This window comes from Cyprinus carpio, chromosome A24 (assembly GCF_018340385.1).
Source record: "Cyprinus carpio isolate SPL01 chromosome A24, ASM1834038v1, whole genome shotgun sequence".
Taxonomy (NCBI): Eukaryota; Metazoa; Chordata; class Actinopteri; order Cypriniformes; family Cyprinidae; genus Cyprinus; species Cyprinus carpio.
In genome coordinates, this window is record NC_056595.1 from 19,292,022 (window position 1) to 19,314,400 (window position 22,379).

Sequence of the window (22,379 nt, forward strand, 5' to 3'; positions counted from 1 at the left end):
CTTTGTCCTCTTGCACTAGTGTACACTTCTAGGGTTAGTACCAAACACATACACACACACACACACACACACACTCACAGACAGACAGAGACGTGCACATATACACACAGAGTGGAATCTTGTGTACAAAACAACAAAGAGGCCAGACTTGACAAACACACACCCTCTGCAAGAAGCTTTTCACACTTCCTTCATTTTCAGTTTCTGGAAATTTCCAGTGAAAAAAAAAAATCAACAATTTGTTGATTGAAAAAAAAAAAAAAAAAAACTCATTTGTTGCATTATTATATAGTGTTCTCAAGAATTCTACAGGCTATGAAAAACTATGAAGAAAACTATGGAAAAAAATACAAAAAATTAAAATAAAATTCTGTATATATATATATATATATATATATATATATATATATATATATATATATATATATATATATATATATATATATTTGTTTGTAGTTGTTTGTAGGATATAATACAGGTGCTGGTCATATAATTAGAATATCATCAAAAAGTTGATTTCACTAATTCCATTCAAAAAGTGAAACTTGTACATTATATTCATTCATTACACACAGACTGATATATTTCAAATATTTATTTCTTTTAATTTTGATGATTATAACTGACAACTAAGGAAAATCCCAAATTCAGCATCTCAGAAATTAAAATATTGTGAAAATGTTGAATATTGAAGACACCTGAAGACACCAGCTAATTAACTCAAAACACCTGCAAAGGCCTTTAAATGGTCTCTCAGTCTAGTTCTGTAGGCCACACAATCATGGGGAAGACTGCTGACTTGACAGTTGTCCAAAAGACGACCATTGACTCCTTGCACAAGGAGGGCAAGACACAAAAGGTCATTGCAAAAGAGGCTGGCTGTTCACAGAGCTCTGTCCAAGCACATTAATAGAGAGGCGAAGGGAAGGAAAAGATGTGGTAGAAAAAATGCTCATACTTTTCATGTTCATACTTTTCAGTTGGCCAAGATTTCTAAAAATCCTTTCTTTGTACTGGTCTTAAGTAATATTCTAATTTTCTGAGATACTGAATTTGGGATTTTCCTTAGTTGTCAGTTATAATCATCAAAATTAAAAGAAATAAACATTTGAAATATATCAGTCTGTGTGTAATGAATGAATATAATATACAACTTTCACTTTTTGAATGGAATTAGTGAAATAAATCAACTTTTTGATGATATTCTAATTATATGACCAGCACCTGTAAATACTTTTCTGATCTGATTTTTTGTAATAATTTAGTTTTGAAATATGTATTTAAATAAATTTCGTTATACATGCTTGCATGGTGAAAAATGTAATTTATGAACAAAATAATAAAATACATTTTCCAAAATGATACATCCAGTAAAGGCAAAAACATCTAATTAATTTCTAATAATCTGATCTGTGGTACAGCAGAATCTCACATCATCCTTCCTGTGATGTGAGATAATGAGTCAGAGGTACCAGAATTTTGAGAGATCATGAAATGTATTTGACTTTCCATATCCCAGAATCCTTTTTTTTTTTTTTTTGGGTGGTTGAAAACTGTACAGTTCTGCATAATTAATTGTATGGATGTATTAAATAAAGCTACACATTTATTGCTAGTTGAAAGCACTAACAAATTAGCTAATAGGACATGGGATGTGCAGAACTGATGGGAGTTTAGAGAGAGCTCAGCTGTGCATAAAAATGGGAACTAGGAAATTCTGCGGCAGCCCTGACTAATGCCTAGAACAATAAGAGCTGGCACTGTTGGCAGGTGCGTACACACATACATACATCATGGGTTCAAGAAGCCAACCAAGCCTGTTTGTCATCACATGTCACACTTTTCTATGTGGCCTAGGTTGTTATTAGGAATCTCTGCATGTTGACAGCTTTTATTGCCCTGTCTGTTACACTACAGTGTAGGTCAATCATTAGCGTACAGCAAGGTAAGCATCACATAACGCTGAAACATGAGCCAGAGGCTCCAGCGCAGCTCTGCAAATAGACGCTTCATAATGTGAATGCACAGAAATTGCTAGAAAGAGTATGTTGTGTTGAATGCGAGGCTCACCGGCACTGCTTTTGACACAGACATCCACCCTACCAAGACACTCCTTATGAGCGCCAGCACCACATTTGGAGCAGCGGTACCCTTGATAGAAGACTCCTCTGAGAAAATGAACAATAAATATAATGATGGATAGATGAAACAATATATGGATAGATATATAGAACAATAAATAGTATTATAAAACAATAGACAGTATGACAGAACGATAGATAGATAGATAGATAGATAGATAGATAGATAGATAGATAGATAGATAGATAGATAGATAGATAGATAGATAGATAGATAGATAGATAGATAGATAGATAGATAGATAGATAGATATGGTGAGCTCACCTCAGCAGCATTTCACACGAGCTGCAGGATGTGGTCGTCTCAAAGGTGTGCATACGGAACTCATGGAAATTACTTTTCCCGCTCTCTGGACAGATGTTCGATCTGTTGAGACAGAAAGAGAGTGAGAAAGTGGGTGTTAAAAACAAGCCTGAAGACCTTTTTGCATAACCATAACTCATGAACACAGAACTGCTCGTTTCCATCTGTCGTCTGCTCCCACCATCCAATCAGCTGTGATTTTCTCTTAAGACACATAAGGGTAACTAGATATTTGCATTTTCTGAAAACAAAGTCAGTTGCGAAACTAAATTCAATGCCACAAAGCTAGGATGCTACTTGAATCCCTGAATGCTTTGCATCACAGAAGTAAATTACATTTAAAATCATTTAAAATAGAAAGCAATAGTGATGCTGTTTTAGTGTGCACTACTAATTACAGCATCAGCAGGGCAGGAGTCATGATGCCGTCTATGGCACTACTACTGTTTTATTGTCCAAACCCCTCCACTTCCTTTCTGTTTTTCCGTCTCGATCCATCTCGAATAACCCTTGAGTGGCAAGTGCCCTTATAATAAAGGCGTTAACAAATGACGGACAGATGAGAGAGCTGTCTGTGCATGCTGATGTCATGTCATTAGCACTCGTAACAGCATTGATATCCAATCAGCTTTCAGCCACAGACTGATCTCATGACACATGACAGAGAGAAAGTGCGCACTGACTCACCACTGTTCTCCAGAATTAATGAGCCCTTCAGATAAATCTGTTAAAAACATGTTATCTAATTAATCAGAGCCCTGTCTCCTGTCTTTGGTGCATTAGAGTTTTTTTTTTTTCTCTCGCTTTATTCCAAGCGTTTTTTTCATGGATGTGCCCTTTTTGGATATGTATGATATCTGAAATTTGGTAGATTACTTGACTGATGGTTTATTGCAGTTTTCATCTGCATATTACTGATTGTTGCTGTCATCAGCCAGGAGTTATAAATATATTTTCTCACTCACTTTCTCATACTGTAGGTACACAGTGGGATCACTTATTGCCTAGTGTTTCAAAATACAAAGATTTACTTGAATCTGATTCTCCTAAGAATAGTAAATGGAATCAAATTAAAGTGAAGGAAGATAAAAAGCCTCTGGATGTGTATAAATTAAAAGGCAAATATCACAGAAAACAGGATTTCTTCTGCACTTTTGAAATAACAGAATTTGATACACCATGTAGACATATTCTAATGTGCAACATGACATCGGAAGCCACCCATTTTTTTCAGTTTTTACCATATAGAAATATTTGAAGCATGGTATGTTAACAAAAATAGCTTGTTTAAAGGAACAGTTCACCCATGCAGACCCATGCAAATTTTGAATAATAAACTGGTCACTTTTTTTCTATACAACTACAATAAATAAAGCATCAAAAAGAATTAAAGTACCATACAATGAACATAAAAGTGGTCCATATACTAAAAAAATGGTCATACAATACTAAATTACAACAGGTTTTGGTGCAAGAAACATTAAGGATAAAAATACCTGCTGCAAAAGTGCAGAATATATATTTTTTAAAACAACCAAACTAACTAAAAGAAAAAGACATGGTATATACTAGTCTGTCTAAAAAACTGAACCAACCATTCTGATGGTATGAAAACCCTTTGGGTCACATTATGTTTTATTAGGTACGCTGCTGCAAAAATGCTTGGCTCAGCAAGTCTGTCCTCATTACTGTGTTTGTTCTGTAGTAAAAATAAACACTAATGGAATTTTGTCTTGAATCAGGGCCAGGACATACTGTCGTGGATAAATCATGCTTTTGTGTCTGTTGTCAAGACAGATAACAAACCTGAAAAACAAGACAGCTTCAGAGACAACAAAATACACACTCACAATGCCATGCCAAACTGCTCCAGCCATTTCTTCTTTAGTTCCTTGGTTTTAAAGAAGAACTCAAAGCCGTTCTGACCCTGATTGTGTGTGAGGTAGAATCCGTGGCACCACTGGAAAAGAAAGAGAAGGCAAGAACATCCATGTTATAAATGCAAAACACACACACATGCACAGATAAAACTAAGACAAACACTGCCTTAAAGCAGTTTGATTTGAAACAACGAAGACTGCTCTAACAAGGATGAGAGTACAAAGCTCTTTGTAGACCACATGATGGTACGAGGGGGTCACTGTTGTTTATGCAAGACTGACGAAATGCTATTATCAAATCTAGCAGGGTCATCCTGTTATCGTCTGCTGGCATTGTGTTGACGTTTACATCATATTGCAACTGATGTAGATATTGACTTCAATGAACAAATGGATCAGATTTCATCACTCAAAAGAAATGACAGTGTGGACAGTCAGATTTGAAAAACAAACACATATTTTTTTTGTGTGTGCAATGTAAACAAAAGTAAAGGGGATGCAGCTCAGTAATCTGTTATGCATTTGGACTCGAGACCTGTCTGTCTGAAATTATTCAATTAATAAACAGCAAGAGATTTGACTGGAAAAATTAGATTTTGAAAAGCCTCAGTGGCCTGGAATTAACATGCTTTTTGTATGCGAATATTTTTCAAATATACTATGCTCACAAAGGGTGCATTTATTTGATTAAAAAAAAAGTAAATACAGCAATATTGTAAAAATATTTGTAAAACTTAAAATAACTCTTTTCTATTTTAATATATTTTACAATGTAATTTATTCCTGTGATGGCAAAGCTGAATTTTCAGCATCATTACTCCAGTGTTCAGTGTCACATGATCCTTCAGAAATCATTCTAATATGCTGATTTGCTGCTCAAGAAACATTCTTTATTAACAATGTTAAAAACAGTTTTGATGCTTAATATTTTTTTTAAATTCTTTGATGAATAGAACTTTCAAAAGAATTTGAACCAGAAATGATTTGTAAAATTATAAATCTTTTTACTTCATCTAATCGCTTTAATGCATCCTTGAAGTGAGAGAAATGTTCCAACTTAAAAAAACGAATAATAAATTGCTGAGTAGATCATGTGAGCGCACCACAAGAACAGAGTATTTGTTTTGTTTTTTGTTTTGTTTTGTTTTGTTTTGTTTTGTTTTGATTTCTTGTTTTATTTTTTTTTTCTTTTGATTTCTTTTTTTTCTTTTGAATTGTTTTGTTTTGTTATAAAAAAAGCAAATACATCCAAATTTGGGATTTTTTTTTTCACTCATATTATTATTAGCCAGGACTCTGACCACTTAAATGAACAAGAACACCTTCCCTCAACAAGTCTGACAATTTGAGGCATCATCATTCAGAAAAGTACCCTAGAGTAACCCTAATAATAATAGTGATGTTTATGTTGCATATGTTTACCAGCATTATTTCTCAATAAAAATCTTTCTTGCACTCACTCTCTCAATAATCTTGTACATGTAATATTTACAGCATTATCTAACGAATAATCATCCTGGCACAACAGCACGTGATGTAATATAACAAACAACATCATGTTTTCTAATTTGGCTGTGTCTGGTGTCGGCTGCGTTTGTTAGCAGTTGCTGGACAGTTTTTAATAAGAAACACCATCTGTGCGAATGAAAGCTGCTCTACTGCAGTAACTGATTATGGCACGACAGCATAACAGCACATTTGCTGCGCTCGGCTTCGGTGCAGTGAACTTTGGCAGCAATTAGGAGACTGGCTGCGTACCTTTCGGTTTTCTCTTTCTGAGGTAGGGTTGTTGGTGATCTTGAAGGAGTGGAGGTCAATCACCTCCTTCATCTCGTAGTTATCTCCTCGTCGTTTGCATACGATCACAGCAGCATCAAACAGGAAGATGTGCCTGAATCAGAAGAAAAGCATGGATCAAAAGAGAAAGAGAAAACACAAGAGGAGTGCTTGAGGGCCACACCTTCATAACCCTTAGGCCTTAGTAAAGACCTGCGGAGTTTCAGGCTGAGCCGTATTCCACACTTTAATCATCTCACCTGTCTTGTTTGGCTCGTTTGTCGACTGAAGCTACTCGCACTTCGCTGTCACCTTTTGGTCTCCCATAGTTACGGAGAGACTGATTCTGCAGAACACAAAAATGGTGCAAACTCAATGCAAACATGCTTGTAGGCTTTAGTAGGTGTTTCTTTCTCCACAAAACTGTTCAAAGCTTCATACTGTCACTGCTTAACTTCTTTTAGCAGTGTTGGGGGAAAACTAACTAAAAGTAGGCATGCAAATCAGTGCATTTTTCAGTAGTCTGACACTATCTTGGGTGTTAAAATAGTTAAAATAGTTCAACTTTTCCAGGAACATACAATAGTTTTTTTTTTTTTTTTTTTTTTTTTTTTGTTTTTGTTGGATTGTGTGGAATTAAAAGTATTTTAAGGTATTGAGCTGAAGAAATAATCAAATCCACTTTCCTAAAAACTTCTCTTTCAAGTTGCACTGTGAAGTGTGATTCATGTTATGGTTAATGATTCACTAATACATTTTAATGATCTTAACAATGTTTTTTTTTTTTTTTTTTGTAGACACATGTCTTTTGTTAAATACAAAAATATTAAAAAAAAAATAATAAATTTTTGTATAGTTTTATTAGATGTTTAAAAAAGTTATAAAAATTGTATATGGCATAATTTATAGTTTCTTAATTCTTCTTTATATATATGTATATATATATATAAAAATCAATTTTTGTATAGTTTTATTAGATGTTTATATATATATATATATTCATTTACAATTTATTCATTTACAATTTATCGTTATAATTAATACTAAATTATTTAATATAATTCTTACAAAAATATATATGGTAATTGATAATTTTATATAATAATAAATCATAAAATAAGAGATATATTGCATTATAAATTATCAATAAATTATAAATTGTAAATAAATACATTTGAAACCATTTATGTGTAATACTAAACAATTTGGACAATATCACAGTGTGAAAAAGTTATCTAACTTTTAAAGAGATTAACATTTAAGGTTCTTAAAATCAATGTTTAATAATAAAAAATAAAAAAAAACTCTAAAACGTAATCTAAATTGATTTTGTTCAATTAATTTACTTATTTAGGGCAAATGAACCAATTTAAGGCTTAAAACAATTGCAGTGCAATGAGGGATCTTCATCTGAAAAGACTTGTGTCTTTTATGTAATGAAGCTATATACTTTTTTAAAAGTGTAGTTTGACTATAGTAGCTTTCCCAAAACTGCTTTTTAAATAGTAGTCTATATAAAAGGTGTGATTTTGCTCACAAGGTTTTCTATAGATTTCTGGTATTGGTCGATGTCTCGTAGAGTCTCGATGTCTCTCTTCACCTCGTTGACATACTGAGCCAGATCCTGTAGAGATGGAAACACAAACAAAACACCATAACATGTAACACGCTGAGACTCTGACCTGAGGATACTTAAGGAAGTCTTTCTATTTATGCGCTAAAAATAACAATACTTCCTCCCTAGCTTCCTTATCGACAATGTTGGCCCATGTCATGTTGGCCCATCTAAAATGTAAAACAAGATTTGAAAAGGGAGGAAGGCTTATCTGACAAATCTCATTCCGAACACAGTGCCCGCCATTCCTGTGAGTGGAGTTTAACGACTCATTTATCATCACGTATCTAGCATAATCAGGGAGCGGGGGGCTGGATCGCCCACCGCGAGGATCTTTAAAGGGGAGCACTTGAGGAGTTTAACCGCGTTAGCCCGATACCCCAATCAATGCTAAGTGGCTAATTTATCCAAATGAAATCATCACAGCCCTCGGTGCAATCTGCACAATCTTCTCAGCTTGATTTGCCTCAATTAGCAGACGGTTACCTGTCAAGATGCATTTGGCACCATCTTGATCATGTCTGAGTCAAGAGGGCCACATTGATTTTCAACGAAAGCTTTTCTTATGAAAAAGTTGATGCATGCACATCCCCAACAAACTAAAAGAGAAAGTAATTCGTCACTGTTGTAATTTCAAATTGAACAAGGCCTCTAATATCAATCAAGGTTGGTGATTAAAAGGCCTGTGATGACCTTTGATTTGGCCCACCATGGCTTGCCACGAGACAAAGGAAAAATAGGGGGAAAAACATTGCATTGAAGCATATCTTTTTTCAATTTTTGTTTTAACATTTCTTTTTGTTTTATTTTTGCACTGAAATGTAAAAAAACACATAAAAAAACATATTATATTTATAATTGTTAAATTATTTTTATTTTATTTTATTTTTTATTATTATTTACAATTTATTTTTATTTTTAATTATTTATATTAAATTAAATTGAATACATTTTATTGTAATAGAGTTGGATATAATGCATCATTTCATTTTGGACAATGTCCCTCAATCTAGTTTGGTTTCATATTAAAAATTTGGGTAATTCTGGTATAAGTTATACAATAATTGGGAGCTAAATGTATGTATGAGAGCAGAAAGCAAGGTCTAGGTGTCAGGCGAAGACTGCAATAGGCCCAATGTTTCATTTTATGGTTCATATGAGCGCTCACACTGGTCCAGACTTCCAGGACCACTACCAAGAAGTCCCTGCAACATACAGCTTATGAAATGGACATTCAAAACACTCAACTCACCTTCATGGCATCCAGCGCCTGCCGTAAATTACTCTTGTCTGTGGCATCATGGGTGTGTTTCACCAGTTCCTGTCAGGAAGAAAGCGAGATATGAGATTGTTGAGTATTCACAGCCCGTGTCTCAGTGTCTTATTATCACCAGATGATGATGAACACAGCAGACCGTCAGATGTACAGGAGCGAAGCCATGCTGGAGGACATCTGTCACTCTCGCACGCTCTCATAACTCCTACTCATCACCATGCAGATTGTTTACCAACAATTCAGAGAAAACATTTACATAGAAGTCAACTGAAATGTAATGTCATGCTCTAGTGTTTTGAATTAAGATAACATGAGCCATTGTGTTATATAAGGGTGATAATTTGACTTTTTTCTCTAATTCAATTAAATAGAATTATTATACATTATATTATTATTTATTATTATAAAATTATATTAATTTATTTTGTCTTAATTTTTATCATTTGTTTTCATATGATTTGAAAAACAAAAATAGTTAAATTATTGCCCTTGTTTTTTTTTTATCACTTAAATATTTGCTACATGAGCAGTACATAAACCTATCACAAAAATTATTCCTCCAAAACACTCCTTTTATACACTCCCTGGCATAAAATTGTAATTATAGTTGATAGCAAAAATATACACTAATTTTTTAAATTATATTTAATATTAGTTGAGCAGGATTGTGTGTTAATAAAGTTCTAATTTTTACTTCACAGGTTAAATAAAAATATTTATATTTAATTTAGCATGTATATTCATCAATGCCTGCTACAAAAAATAAATAAAAAAAATATAATATATATATATATATATATATATATATATATATATATATATATATATATATATATATATAAAACAGGAGGTGGAGCTTATACAATTCAAAAACTAAGGCAAAAAAAATAATAAATACAAGTGATAATGGGGCAAGCATTAGAATACAATGATAATACAAACAAACACAGTGTGGAATGTCTTCCTATCTTTCTCTTTTGGCCTCACTCACACACACACACACACACACACACAATCTGAAATAATATCCCAAACTGCATCGCAGGTTCAAGAATTAAAAATGAGAAGCAAAAGGTTTTTGTGGGGTTGAAATTGCCTTCCTGCTCCGGGATGAAGTAAACAAGTCATCTGGGCCAGTCTGTAGGATAAGGGAGGGTGCTATGAATGTCCTTTACTCGGATCTGATAAATGGCTTCCTTTTGGCCTAAGAGATATATTGCCATCCAGCACAAGCCAAATCCCCTGCGTCAGTCAAGCTGAACCTGCGCATTATTATCAGCAGAAAGACGGACATCACCTTATTTTTCATTCTCACTTCCTTCTGCCCTCACACAGCGAGAGAGAGAGAGAGAAAGGAGGTATGACACTAACACGGAGATTACTGCAGAAATAAAATGCAGCCAATCTCTTATCCAAACGTTTGCAGAATTCCAGGAGAATATCATACAATGTGATTTCACAGGCCAGCATAGCAGTATTGAAATGTCTGGTCCACTCTGTACCTTTTTATGTCCAATAACTACCCAATTGTTCAAACTCTGCTCAAAATCACAGCTGCTCCTCACCAACTTCTGGTTGCTTTGTTGCTGTCATACAATATTACCACTTTAAACTGATATTTATTGCCTAAGGTCATAAAATGCATAACTTTTCATGCCTGTAACTTTTACATCCTGATTTATAACCATTACTTGACAACCCCTTCTTTGTACGGTTACAGTAAAAGTTGGCAAAACTGTTTTAATTCCTTTGGAAGAAGTCTCATGCTCACTGAGGCATGTATTTGATAAAAAATACAGCTAAAACAGTAATATTGTGAAGTATTCTTTAAATTTAAGATAAGTGTTTATTATGTGATAACAAAGCTGAATTTTCAGCAGCCATTACTCCACTCTTCAGTGTCACATGAACCTTTCATGGTTATTACCGTAACCTATAACTAAACTATTAAAAACACTGTTGTTCATTAAAATTAAACAAAAATAAAATTGTATATAAATATTCTAAACTTAAACTAAATGGAAATTAGAAAGGTTGCCTTGTTGAGGCATTAAAATTACTATCTGGACATAAATAAAAAAATTAAACATAAATTAATATTTTTGAAAAACAAAAGCTAATAAAAATGACCAACAAAACGTGTAACAAAATTGCTAAAAATATTAAATGAAAAAAGAAAATGGCAAAAAAGCTATTTCAAAATATTAATAAAAACTGTAATAAAAATAATACTAAAATAACACTGAATCCTTCAAAATCATTATAATTGGCTGAGTTGGTGCTCTGGAAACAGTTTTCATTATTATCAGTGTTGAAAACAGTTATGCTGCTTAACATTTTAGTTGAAACTTTTATACATTTTTTTTTTTCAGAAATTGTTGAGGATTAGAAAGTTCAAAAAACAGCATTTATTTTAAATACATTTCTTTGTAAATGTAAAAGTGGAATAAGAGTATTAATTTCTTACCCCCCCCCCAAAAAAAATTACACATGTAAAAATAAATAAATAAATAAATAAATACGTAAAAATTTTGCTTAAAATGAAGAATATTTATTTAAGATTATTTTATTTAATTATATAAATATTAGAATCTGTCATAACAGATTAGTCATGAATTTTGATCATAGCTCATTATGTAAAGCTGGTTTGCTCTTTCTCTCACTGGCCAAGGCTTCCTCCAGCAGAGCAAAGAGCAGAGAAAGACAGTCTGTCATACGCTAGCAGAACCAGAGGGGCAGCAGACAGACAGACGCTCTATCTGCACCACCTGCCTCACACACACACACATTACCTAAAACCACAGCTGGCCAGATGGGCAAGGAGGTAAACTGAGCTATGGACAGTCTTGGAGGCATGCTAAATAGATGCATACACATACACACACACACACACACACACACACACACACACACACACACACACAGAAAACACCTTTGCTGTTCTGTCTGCTGAGAGCCAAAAGGTTCCTACAACAGCAGGAGGATCGCGGTGGCTTCAGTCCACACACGCTATGCACATCTCCTTCTCTCTGCTTTCTTATTTCTATCTCACCTTCCTCACATTTATTTCTAAATCCCGTCATAGCTGGGTCATGCAGTAGACCTAACGTGTGATGGACAGAGACACACTATGAAATATTCATGGCAGTCTGCGTGAGATGTTTGTGGAAAAGGGCCAGACCAAATATACAGGACTGGATAAAGCATGCTGCTTGTCCATTATGTGGATTATACTGCCCCTACTGGAGGAATCTGGGATATATTACACTGCCCCTACTATTGGATTTCAAACCTGTGTTATGCTGCTTCTCTGTGAAAGAGTAAAACATGGACTCCACTGTCCCTAGTGGACATTAGCAGTCATTTAAAGCCAACGTGAAAGAAGAATTTACCCTATTTCTTATAGTCGATTAGGACATATGAATCAGAAAATATCATTAAACTATACCAAAACATACAAAAATATTTAATTACAGTATGTATGTATTTATATATATATATATATATATATATATATATATATATATATATATATATATATATATTATTAAGATTAAGATATTATTAATTGTTATTATTAAGAAGAAGAAGAAGTGGAGGAAATTAAATAGCCTAACATGTTATGTATGTGTAGATTACTACATTATTTCCTGTTCAATATTCATAAAAGCACTGTTATTATAGTTAACTAAATCTAAAACTATCTGAAATAAAACAGATGTTAACGTAGATAAAAATAAATAAATAAAAAAAAAAAAAACTTATTTTATTTCAATTAGTTACCAAGGAAACATTTCACGTTTTAATTTAAATTTAATTTGATGTACTAAAATAACTCTAATTAATACTGAGAAGAAAACTACAATAGTATGCTCAGGTAAAACATGTTGTTGTATGAGCAGGAATAAAGCAAAATGATTTCAAACCTGTAGAAGCAGATGATACTTCAGAACTCTCTGCATCGGAACCACCAGCAGATCTCTCAGAGTAAACTTCCCGTTATTAGCTCGCTTGGAACATAACTGAAATTCATAACAAACAAAAACCACATTATGTGACTGTGACATGACTGTTCTGCAAATAAATGAAGAGAGCAAAATGTTGAAATAAAATGTTCTGAAATGTCCTGCACTCTTCTCAACCACTAGGTGGCACTGTCTAACAGCAAATAAATAGAGTCTGACAAAGTCTTACCTCTAACATCTGCCTGACGTCCTCTCTGTTCTTACAGATGTCATCCAAACACGCAATGGCTAATTCTACTTGACTGCAGTACTTCCCATACAGCACTAATCTATCACACAGGAAAACAGACACATGTGAGAAGGGGAAGGGTTTCATTCTTTTAAGAGCTAAAGGGATAAATCAATCACCTTTCTTTGTACTTAATAAAGATCTGATACAGGTTACTGGCATTATGCATGAGCACTGAATCCTGGACTTCCCTCAGAAGACTCGTGTGCACTTTCACAAGGTCCTGGTGCAATGCAGAACATTAAAAATATGAGGCGATAAAGACACACTGACATACAGATTTAATGGGTTCTCTGATAGAGGCAGATTTTTGACTCACTGGTATATTGACGAACACTTTTTCGATCTCCACACTGGACAGTGACTGTCCCAGAGGCTTCATAAAGAACTGTGGATGGAAAAAAGAAAAAAAGAAAAAACATAAAAATTAAGATGTTGCAATGGATAAGCTAATATATTGCAATATGATAAATCTTTGTGGAATTTTACCTTGGTTTTATTATAGTAATTTTAATATAAATGGTATATATTCATACTAAGATTTAAAATAAACAAATAAATTATTATTATTATTATAAATAAAAATAAGTAAATACAACAATATAGTTCTATTAAAAAAAGTGAATATGGTTTTATTGTTGTATTTAAATTTGATTTTTTGTTTATTTTTGGTAATCGACCATGGTTTTTTTATATTAAATTGTATTGGTTATTATTATTAAAATAATATGTTGCTTTTCAAAACTTTTGCCATTGTAATTTCTTTAATTTGATGATAATGTTGGCTTATAACAGGTTATCAGAGGGCAAATGTAACAATACTGGTATTCTATGGTATTTATATGTTATTTTGCCAGCAGCCATGGTATCATGGTAAAATATTGTACAGTAAGTTACTTCTAAACATGGTAAAACGATCCATCCATTGTTTTACCTATGGTTACTATGGTTTTTATATCAAAATATGTGTTCCATTACATCTAACAGACACTTGAAAGATTTCACACAATGCATTAAAGATGACTGTGTAGTTATAAAGAGGCCTCACTTTCTCTATGGAGTCCAGCGTCTCTGTGTATTTCTCCTCAGTCTGTTTGATTTCCATCAGACAACAGCTTCGGACGTCCGTCTCGGCCTGTTTCTGTAATTACAGCAGCAAGAGAGCAAAGGACATCTTATGACTTGCAGCCCAAACCATGTTTATATACAGTATAAAGCATTTCAGTAAACTCACCTGCGGTTGTACCAGCTCAACCTTCATCAGGTCTTCATACACCTCTCCTCCCTCATCATCATCATACACACAGTCATAGAGATCTTCCTCATCTTCAACGCCATTCTCACTGAGATGCACAGAGCTTTTTAGTGCTTCACCAAAGGTTTTAGTTTAGTACATAAACTTTTTGGTTCCAAATGCAGTCAGATACAGTTAGTTTACAGTGAACAGAGAGAAATAGATGGACGATGAAACACCTAAGAGGACAGCAAGATGTGTTCGAATGCTTCAGCATATCCGATATACTGGAGAAAATTGCTCATGAGGGGTTTTAAAACGATAATGTTCCCCCCTCTTCTAAATTAAACAAACGGTTTTCAGCTACAGCAAAAGTAAGATCCAAGAGACATTCTAGCTGAGTCAGGCCTAAAAATTATTCAGATATGTTCTCCAGATGGGTGCAAAAGAGAAAGACAGAGAGACAACTGTGTTGATGTCTTTTCCTAACCATGTCTCTAGTTTGAATCTATTACGAAACACCTTCAGGGAAAAATCTCTCTCTGACAGGGACAAAATCATACTGGCACATCACCCTCCAGGGAAAACACTCAACAAACACATTTGTGTGTGTGTGTGTGTGTGTGTGTGTGTGTGTGTGTGTGTGTGTGTGTGTGTGTGTGTGTGTGTGTGTGTGTGTGTGTGTGTGTGTGTGTGTGTGTGTGTGTGTGTGTGTGTGTGTGTGGCTAAAAAGTAGATGTGATGAGGTCGAGCCAAAACATAGTGACAGAAATATCAATATTTGCTAAGCATAATATCAAATCCTCAAGCATGTCATATGAGGAGAATAGACATGTGTGCTGACGCTGCTGTTGGCCTACTCAACAGCCGTTTAATCGCTTTATTCAAATCGAATTCGCTTTTTTAAATCTCCATTTGATCTCCGTTTAACTTCACTGCTGTTTAGGTGAAACAACTGAGACATTAACCTCCGGTTTCGCAGGCGAGGCTTAAGCTTAGTCCCAGACTAAAGTGTAAGTCTGAGCTGTTTTAACTGAAAGAAACTTGCACTGACTGATCTTAAAATATATCAGTGCCTTTGTTTTGTCTCAAGATGCACACCAGTAATGTTTTTTCTAAGACATGTTAATAATTAGTAATTAGTAAATTAGTAATAATTAGTAATAAATAATTAGTAAATAATTAGTAATACATAATTAGTTTTGTCTCAAGATGCACACCAGTAATGTTTTTTCTAAGACATGTTAATAAAAATTACTTAAAGGGATACTAAAGGGAAAAGTGTTCCTGTCAATTAATTTAATACATTTTGTGGACTTTGACACTGTTATTTACTTGGCAGTCTATGGGACAGTCATAGGCCTCCCGGTTTTCATCCAAAATATCTTAAATTGTGTTCCGAAGACGAACTGAGCTTTTACAGGTTTGGAATGACGTGGGGGTAAGTGATTAATGACAAAATTTTATTTTTGGGGTGGAGTATCCCTTTAAATGTCCTAACTGATGTATGGCCAAATCTGTCTGTGAAACCAGACCTAAAGAGATCTGAAATGTCTTTCCTATGGGTGTGTGTTTCTACATTCAGGTCAGTTTCCTTTTATGGGTGGTGTAGCAACTGTGATCTCATATGACAGTGTTTTTCAACATTTTATGATATAAACACTGTTTTTAAAGTACATTTTGATGCACCGCCTCACAATAAATTAATACATATTAATACACTAAGAAAAACATCAACATAAGCACTACTATGTGCTCCAGCCTGAAGTGAGCCAAAGGTTAAAAAATCAGGAAGAAGAGAAACACTGTAAGCAGAAAAATGACTCACTCTATCAGATCCTCTAGATGGTTATAAATGTCTTCATCCTCAACACTCTCTTCTGTGGGAAATGGCCTAGAGTAGAAAGAGAGAGAAAGGCAGAGAGAGATAAAATATGAATTTTCATCTGCTGCACTCTTAAAATAGTTAGAATTATTCATTTATTCTTTTTCAAATACCTTATTCCAGTCTGCTGTGCAATGTGTGTATGAGAGAGTTTGGACAGTGTGTCCATAACCTAAGAGGAAAAGACAAGATAAAATTATCATTATTTGTTAAGTAAGCGACAGTATGCAATCAGACAGTTAGTATTGTTAACTACACTGCTACTTACTAAATAAATGGACATGAAATATTGATTAGAGCTGAAAAAAATATTACAAAAGAAGAAAGAGACAATATAAAACTACCACATATACGAGTCAATAATCAATTATACAGTTTAGCGGTCATTATACAAAATTATTTCACATTTTCAGAATTAAGCCATGTAAAAAAATATATGTTCTCTATATATAACACAATATAAAAAAACTCCAGAAACATTTGTAAACAAATGCATTTACATATAAATAGGCTTATTTAGTTTTCATTATAAAATACCCTTCAAGTATTATATAATGAAATATGTTTGTAAATGTTAAAGATGAAAGTTATTATAGTGTGATCTACAAAGATTAAACTCTCATCATCTTCAAGCCAGAAAAAAAAAAAACAGCACTGCAACATTAATACCAGCAGGGGTCAGTATGCATCGACATTTCAATGTCAGCCTCTGACACGAAAAGAATGAAATTCATAATTTGTGCTCTGTATTACCACCAAGAGGTTTCACGCTAATGAGCAGCTCTTTATATCAACATATCAACGCCAGAAACGATCAGTTTAATGCCAGCAGACACAAACCTGGTCGAGCAAATATATACACAATTACAGCACAGTCAAAAAATCAGCAATTAACGCTCAAGTAAGTGGCTTTTTATATTGCACATTGTTCAGCTGTATTCAGATTTGCATATCTATGATGAACACATGGGTAATTTGAGCATTCAAACTCATGGTGCCTGGGGAAGATATGTGCAGAAATCAATTGCAATCACACCAGCTTAGCTGAACTCTGCCTTGTGCACTGCAACTGAATTACATTATGAATACAGAGTGTGCAGACCGAGTCGAGCATGGAACCCTCAATCTCTGCATGCTACTCTGACCATTGTTCTGAAAGAAAGCAAGAAAGAAAGAGAAAGATGCTCATCCTGTCTTCCTAGATTCAGTCTTGCAAAGAGATCTGATCCAATACATTTGACCTTATATGCAACCATCCTGACATGTCAAGGGGAAATAATTTATCATAATTCATCTGCATTGTTGAAGAACCAGTCAGTATAGCCTTTTGTGAAAAAATGTGTCGGTTTTCAACCTGAAAACCTTCACTTTAAGGACTTTACGGTGCATTTCCCACAAGAAAAACAAATAAAAAAGACACTAAATGGTGTTATCAATGGTTGAACCTTTAGGATTTTCTTTCTTCAGTGGAATACAAAAAATTTTTTTTAAAGGAATACTACACCCAAAAATAACAATTTGCTGAAAATGATCTCATTCTCCGACCATCTGAGATGTAGATGAGTTTGTTTCTTCATCAGAACAGATTTGGAGAAATTCAGCATTACACCACTTGCTCACCATTGGATCCTCTGAAATGAATGGGTGTCGTCAGAATGAGAGTCCAAACAACTGATAAAAACATCACAATAATCCACAAGTAATACACACTACTCGTAAAGGCCAGAAGCAAGTTTTTAAAACCTTAATGATGGATTTGTTTGTTACAAACACAGCTTTTTACTTCACAAAACATAAATTAATGGGCTGGAGTCATGTGGATTACTTGTGGATTATTGTGATGTTTGAACTGTTTGGACTCTCATTCTGACGGCACCCATTCACTGAAGAGGATCTATTGTTGGGCAAGTGATATAATGCTACATTTATACAAATCTGTCTCGACAAGGAAACAAACTCTAAATCTTGGATCATCATCTAAATCTTTAAGAATGTTTACACTGTTCTTTTGCATACAATGAAGTCTAATGGTGACCAGGAGCTTTCAAGCTTCAAAAATGACAAAAAGTTCCACAAAAGCACTATAAAAGTAGTTCATATGAATAATACACTACTTTCCAAGTCTTCAGAAATTATACAATAGCTTTTAAGACACATTTTAATGGTGCTTTCTTGTTATTTTTTGCCCTGGTCAAATTCAGTTTCATTATATGTAAAAGAACAGCACATACATCCCTTCTAACATTTCTTTTTGTGTTTTACAAAAAAAAAGAAAAACATCCAGGTCCGAAACAAGATAATGTTTTTCTTTAAAAATCAAAAGCTCTTTCTGTCACCTCACTTACCCAAAAACACACGTTGGCGGAATATAAAACGGTCTTTCTGTTCGTTCATGTAATATATGTTGCGTTTGGGAAATCTCAACTGGGATTTCCACCCTTCCACCCTCATATCAGCACCTCGCTATATTGTAACACTTACGCTTCAAAAAGGAAATTACATGATTTGTATTCGGGCCTATCACAGTATACGTTCCACTTGGTTTGGCAGTAAACACCCTGTCAATTTACTGTTAGACTTTTCACAAATACTGGATGCAGACACATCAGCGCTGAAGAAGACACGCATGCAAACACAGGAAATTATAATATAGTTAAAAGAGATGAATGGTTTGTCTGGCTTCCTGTTCAGGTGAGGAGCTGTACAACTACGACTGAAACAAACGAAGAAAATCTCAAGTGTTGGTGCAAGTGTTCATTCGGCACAACAAGCATAATAACCTTTCATTGTGTTTCTCATTAAAACTGGCACGGCACAGAACAGGAAGACCAAAAATGGAGCTAGTGCAATCTAAGCAATGGTTACTTTCACTTTCAAGAGGTAATAGACCATCAGGCCATCTCTCGTCATTGCAGGAAAATAGCACAGAGCTTTTTATGACACAAATTTTAAACCATTTTTTGTGTGCTAGGGAAAATTTGAGCCGCATGACATTCTACATTTAGAAAAGGGAAGATGCACTGAGAGTTTAAGACGGACAGACCATCAAAATAGAACAACTGGATGAAGATTTATAAAACATAGAGAGAAAAGCCCCTTTAGTTCCAGGTTTGGATTGCATCTGTAAAGGCTTACATAAAATGGTGAAGAAGAGGAAAGGGTGGAACTGTCTCTAACAGGTTGTGTGCTTCAAAGACCCCCTGTAAACCCAGCAGAAGTGAATCAGGGTGGGTCCGTGACCTCAAACTGTTTCCTAAGGATTCCAATAACTGTGGGAACCTTTCTCTCTATGAATATTTAAGGGGTGGTCTCTGAAAAGATAAAAAAAAAAAAAAAAAAACTCTCTGTTTCTTTTAAATGTAAACAGATCTGAAAGTTCCAGGTTGGTTTGTAGATGCAAATTCACTGGAGTGACTGAAATAAGATTTCGGTATGACTCTTAAGTGTGCCAACCGAGTCTGTTGGAGTCTAGTTTTATAATCTAAAAAACATTGTGGCTTTTCTCCTATTTATAATTCAACACAAAGATTTCAAGAGAACAGAAAAATGAGAGCGAAAAAAAAGATTCAGACATTTTTCACAGAACTTTTAGATTAGATCATGATTTCTTTGAAGTTAATATCAAAAACTATTTAGCATTTTTGGGTCTTAAAATGGAATATATAATATAATTTTTAATTATATACACACACACGCACACACATAATGTTTTAAGTCCTATAAATGTTTTTAAAAATTTGAATTAAATATTAAAGGAAGAAGAGAATGTATGAACTGATGTGTACAGGCTACTTAATAAATGGACATGAAATATTGATTAGATAATTACATGAGAAGAAAGAGATGACATGAAACTGGGTCAATTATCAGTTATACCGTTTAGCAGTCATTAGACAAAAATAGATTTAGTCAGTAGCAGTATTCACCATTGAAGTCCTAAAATCGTCTCTTAATATTAAATTGTTTTCCTCCGCATTTTTTAATTTAAATACATGCATTATCAGGCATTGTGAACATACAAACAGACGGACAGTCAGTGGAAAATCTGCCTCACACTGCCAGATTTCCTGACGTCAGCTAAACTAAGTGGGCTGCAAGTTGAAGTACAAATAATTAGCACACTTCAAGGAACCGCAGTCTCCGCTGTTGAATCACAGGCACCAGGTCCGGGGAGATTTAAATTTATTGATGTCTATAAACACCATCTGATTAAAACAAATATGTCAGCCTCTAGCCAGTGAAAGGAGGTGCTTAATCTTTAGAAAATGTGGACTGTCAACATCAGAGGGTTAAACTAAATGTTATATTAAGACATTATTTGGGACATGTCTAAACACAGTTTGATTTGAGTGGCTAATTTTCTAGCAACAAAGCTAAAACAAAGCTACAGTATAATTCATTGGGTATAAAGTATAAAACTAGATTTTTCATGCTAGGTAATTTAAAAAGCAAATTATACACTATTAATGAAAACTGCCACCCATATCATCTCCCATCTGTCATCAAACTGCAAGAGCATGTTTCCTATCCTATCTCTTGTCTTGTCTTTATTGGTCTCAATCTATTCCCTGTGCTTTAATGTCTCAAGTACAGAGCATTACACAGATAAACTTATCATTGTTTGGCATCAACAGTCCACATACAAGGTCACTGGCAAGATCCATTCAAATGCACTTGCAAAAGTGCAGATGCACACACAGACACACAGGTACAAACAGTTTCATATTTACTGGACAGCCAATTCATATGCAAATATTAGAAATGTTCTGACTCCTACTTAAAGCTATGTAAAGCATATGAAGCATCCACACATGGGGATCCGAGTGAGTGAGAAACAGGCAGTGGGAGGAAAATTCAGATGCTTTAGTTCTAGTCCTGTCCAGTTGTTTAGTACAACGGAAGAGTCAGACAATTAATATACAAAAAATCCCAAGTAGCAAACAGCAAAACAGATACAGATTATTTGCAATAAATGAAAGACTAAAAGTATCCTTCACTCTGGATCATCTGTCTGTTTACAGCATTTTGTGGTACTCTGTGTAGTTTTATGGTTACTCATTTACAGAATGCATTTACATGTGTATCATTTTTGTATAACTCTTGGACTCTCCAATCAGCTAATTAAAAGAGATGAGAATGAGAATTTTAAACAAATTCGGCTTTATTTTTTTCCAAATTTCAAATGTACTATTTCTGCATTCCTTTATTTCCATTTTAATATTTCTGGACTTATTCAATGTAATGGACGTAATCAAAAAGCATGTATAATTAATTTAAATTATGACATTTTTACAAATTTTATTCTACTCAAATGCATGACCTAAATACACGTATCATGTCTGAAGTCAACAGAATCAGAGCTTTATGCTCCTCCAGAAATGAAGGTTTTGCAATGATTGTGATTTTACAGAAGCTTTAAACCAATGTTTCTCAACTCCAGTCCTCAGGACTTACCTGCCAGAATGTTTCAGTTTTCCTTATCGATATCTACCACAAAGAGTTTCTACATTTACATTACTACAAGACAACACATCTGTTTTCATCCAGTCCAACAATACCTCAAACAATAACCAATACCATGCTCACTGCATTCTAATTCAGAATAAAGTCATGCATAAACTAGTCTCAAAAACCTACATCAATTTGATTGTAAAAAAAAAAAAAATGGTGCTGTAAAAAATCTCCATTCTCTGATGATATTCTCCATATTAACACTGTACTGTACTCTTACATTCAGTAAGAGTGAATGTTTAATTATGAGCATCAATCAGATATTCAAGTCCCCCAGCAGCCTATGTGGTCTTTTTCTGTGTCTCTATTTAAAAGCAGACAAGCATTGTTTCATATAGTCTCAACTAAGAGACTATGGCTCACAGACTTTTATATCTACTCTCTTATGTCTCCCTCTTAGCGGTCACGTTCCTGAGGCGTCCCTTACTTTTAGATTCCAGATCAGTGAAAATGGATCACTGGAGCTCAATATAATGCCATCCAGAGATCTCAGAGGACTGCTG

At 34.2% G+C, this 22,379-nt stretch overlaps 1 protein-coding gene across 3 annotated transcripts in view; it reads right to left on the reverse strand.

Annotated features, from left to right (window-relative positions):
• Nucleotides 1–22,379, reverse strand: part of LOC109052252 (guanine nucleotide exchange factor VAV3) — a 60,281-nt gene that overhangs the window by 18,407 nt on the left and 19,495 nt on the right. For all 3 annotated transcript variants that reach the window (XM_042714548.1, XM_042714547.1, XM_042714546.1), the window contains exons 3-17: nt 16,479–16,537; nt 16,309–16,374; nt 14,481–14,589; nt 14,295–14,387; nt 13,566–13,634; nt 13,366–13,469; nt 13,187–13,286; nt 12,919–13,014; nt 8,969–9,037; nt 7,639–7,725; nt 6,362–6,447; nt 6,084–6,216; nt 4,296–4,405; nt 2,407–2,508; nt 2,071–2,168 (exon numbers count right to left, since the gene is read on the reverse strand). In XM_042714548.1, the coding sequence (XP_042570482.1) occupies nt 2,071–2,168; nt 2,407–2,508; nt 4,296–4,405; nt 6,084–6,216; nt 6,362–6,447; nt 7,639–7,725; nt 8,969–9,037; nt 12,919–13,014; nt 13,187–13,286; nt 13,366–13,469; nt 13,566–13,634; nt 14,295–14,387; nt 14,481–14,589; nt 16,309–16,374; nt 16,479–16,537 (1,381 nt within the window). The remainder of the gene's footprint in view (nt 1–2,070; nt 2,169–2,406; nt 2,509–4,295; nt 4,406–6,083; nt 6,217–6,361; nt 6,448–7,638; nt 7,726–8,968; nt 9,038–12,918; nt 13,015–13,186; nt 13,287–13,365; nt 13,470–13,565; nt 13,635–14,294; nt 14,388–14,480; nt 14,590–16,308; nt 16,375–16,478; nt 16,538–22,379) is intronic.